The sequence below is a fragment of the Triticum dicoccoides genome, chromosome 7A, assembly GCF_002162155.2.
Source record: "Triticum dicoccoides isolate Atlit2015 ecotype Zavitan chromosome 7A, WEW_v2.0, whole genome shotgun sequence".
NCBI classification, from domain to species: Eukaryota; Viridiplantae; Streptophyta; class Magnoliopsida; order Poales; family Poaceae; genus Triticum; species Triticum dicoccoides.
In genome coordinates this window covers 114,124,817-114,126,938 of record NC_041392.1, presented here as the reverse complement: position 1 = coordinate 114,126,938, position 2,122 = coordinate 114,124,817, and the positions used below count along the sequence as shown (strand labels likewise).

The 2,122-nt window shown below is 51.9% G+C and overlaps 1 protein-coding gene across 1 annotated transcript; it reads right to left on the bottom strand.

Moving 5' to 3' along the window:
• Nucleotides 1–316: 316 nt before the first annotated feature.
• LOC119333226 lies at nucleotides 317–1,668 on the bottom strand. Its single transcript, XM_037606200.1, has 3 exons — nucleotides 1,362–1,668; nucleotides 672–787; nucleotides 317–490 (listed from the first exon to the last, which is right to left on the bottom strand). Exons 1-3 carry the CDS (start codon nucleotides 1,666–1,668, stop codon nucleotides 317–319), a joined length of 597 nt encoding a protein of 198 aa, XP_037462097.1.
• Between the last annotated feature and the right edge of the window lie 454 nt (nucleotides 1,669–2,122).

Sequence of the window (2,122 nt, the reverse complement as noted above, 5' to 3'; positions counted from 1 at the left end):
TTGTTCTAGTAGATCATATCCGGTTTAAATTAACTCCTTTGACACCAATATTATACAACATCAAAGAAGTATACATACTGATCAAGTTTAATTAGCACATAGAAGCCAAATACTAGTAATCGATGAAGAAAAAATCCTAATATACAAAGGTAAGCTCATTGTGCATTTTATTTTTCAATGTGATACACAATAAGCATAAGTAACCACCAAAATCTCTCAATACCGATCATTAACTAGAGACCTCCCGGGAGCCAAAGCCCTAACAGCCATGGCATCGAATAGAAGAGTTGGTGTGCAAAGAAAAAACGACTACCTCTTAGGGGCCGTAGACGGCGGTGATGACCCTGGTATTGCCCATCTCGAACAGCACCGACCCGTCGGCCCTGGAGAAAATGTCGACCTCGCCCTTGAGCTGCCGCATCTGTAAGGCAAGGCAGCAAACAGGAAGAATCAGAGGCAGTCGAGCCAGCATGAAGAGGATGAGGCTGCTCTGCTGTGGACAAGAAGATTTTAGCTAGGTATGATTGTTAAATGAAATCAACAAGACAGTGTAACAGTAGCAAACAGTATTCAGGGCATCATTACCCAGAGGTTAATCATGGGTACCTTGGCTTGAATTCAACATCAATTCAACATGAGGGAAGGAGGGATTGCAACAAGGGGGATCGAGCCTTGATGATGCGATGATGTTGCTGCTTGTCCTTGTCCTTGCCCCGCCAGGCAGAGGAAGGGAAGCTCCGCTCGATCTGGACACCGTCCGTGGAGGTCGAGGCCCATGCCCTCTTAGCTGCAAAAAACAAACTTTCTCAGTACACACAACAGGAAACAAGGGGGATCAAAAAACGTAACGCCTGCAAGTAGTACTGCTTTGCTATCAGGTGCAATAACACATTCTACCATGCTTCCATTTTGCAGCAACCAGAAATCAATTGATTGTGGAGATTTTTCAAAAATTAGTTTACAGTTCACTAGGCAAGTTACAATCCATCTGTCAAATAAAATCGCTCATCTGCCAGAAGCATAAGCAATCAGATAGATCACACAAATTCAGTATTATTATTGTGCAAACAAAAAAATGTTCAGAGTGCCTCCATACACGAATCATAAACATCCTCTTATATTATGGATGCGCTTGTATCAAGCTAGCCCTCACGGTTGGATGGATGCAAGTGTCCTGCCTGGCATGATTAACCCGTTGTCTCTTAACCGACGCCGCCGAATACAGGGGACAAGAACAAAATCAGGTTGTTTCTAATGCGTGCATACTGACTAACTGAAGAACTGCTCGAGTTTTAGTGGCCAAGAAGAATCGGATTTTGCATCACCAAGAGAGCACAAGGAAAGGGGATTGGCGGGGTTACCTGCCCTGATGCAGATGAACGCCGGAGGAGGAGGTTGCAGGTCCTGGTGGTGAAGCTGGCGCTGATGAAGGCCCGCGTAGAGCGATCCTTGGTGCCGTTGCCCGTCAGAGGTGCGAGGGTCGTGCCAGTGACCCAATGCGGCGGCTAGGGTTCGGACCCGCCGTGGTTGTGGATCCCGCTGCCGTGGCCCCTGCGAGGAGCCCGAGCATGACCCCACGGACTTGGCCTTGGATCCGGCCGCGGCAGGAGCGACACGGCCTCCCCTCTCGATCTGGGTGCATGGCCGCGCCCCCCCGGTCTGGAGCATAGGGAGATGAAGGAGAGACAAAGGGCACCGGTGGTGGGGTGGAGGGCAGAGGATGGGCCTCAGGGAGACGAGCTCGCCGCCGGTGGGGTTGGGATTGGGGGAGAGGGAGGAGGTCGGCAGCGGCGATTGGGTGGGACGAGGAGGAGCAAGCCCCGTGTCTTCATTTTTGGGGCCGGTTGGACGCACGCACGCACGCCGGATGAAGGCGAGGGGAGGAGGATGGCGGAGACGAGGTCGGTGGTGGGTGGGGGCGGCGGTGGTGGGTGGGGATGGCGGCGGTGGCGGAGACTAGGACGCGACAAGGGAGAGGACGACGCGGCAGCCTCACTGGATCTGGAGAAGGAAAGGGTGGGTGGGTTAGGGTTTTGGTCTTTCAGGAGAAGATCCACCATTGGATGGGCGCGTGATGGATGGCTCAGATCGTGTCCAACTTGGTGATCCGCGTGGATGTGGT

What these genes read in the sequence shown, in the direction of transcription:
- LOC119333226 (XM_037606200.1), bottom strand. Translation starts at nt 1,668, where the DNA reads ATGCTCCAGACCGGGGGGGCGCGGCCATGCACCCAGATCGAGAGGGGA. An exon ending in GTTCATCTGCATCAGGGCAG is followed by an intron (nt 788 to 1,361) that starts GTAACCCCGCCA and finishes TGTTTTTTGCAG; the next exon opens with CTAAGAGGGCATGGGCCTCG. An exon ending in AACATCATCGCATCATCAAG is followed by an intron (nt 491 to 671) that starts GCTCGATCCCCC and finishes TGTCCACAGCAG; the next exon opens with AGCAGCCTCATCCTCTTCAT.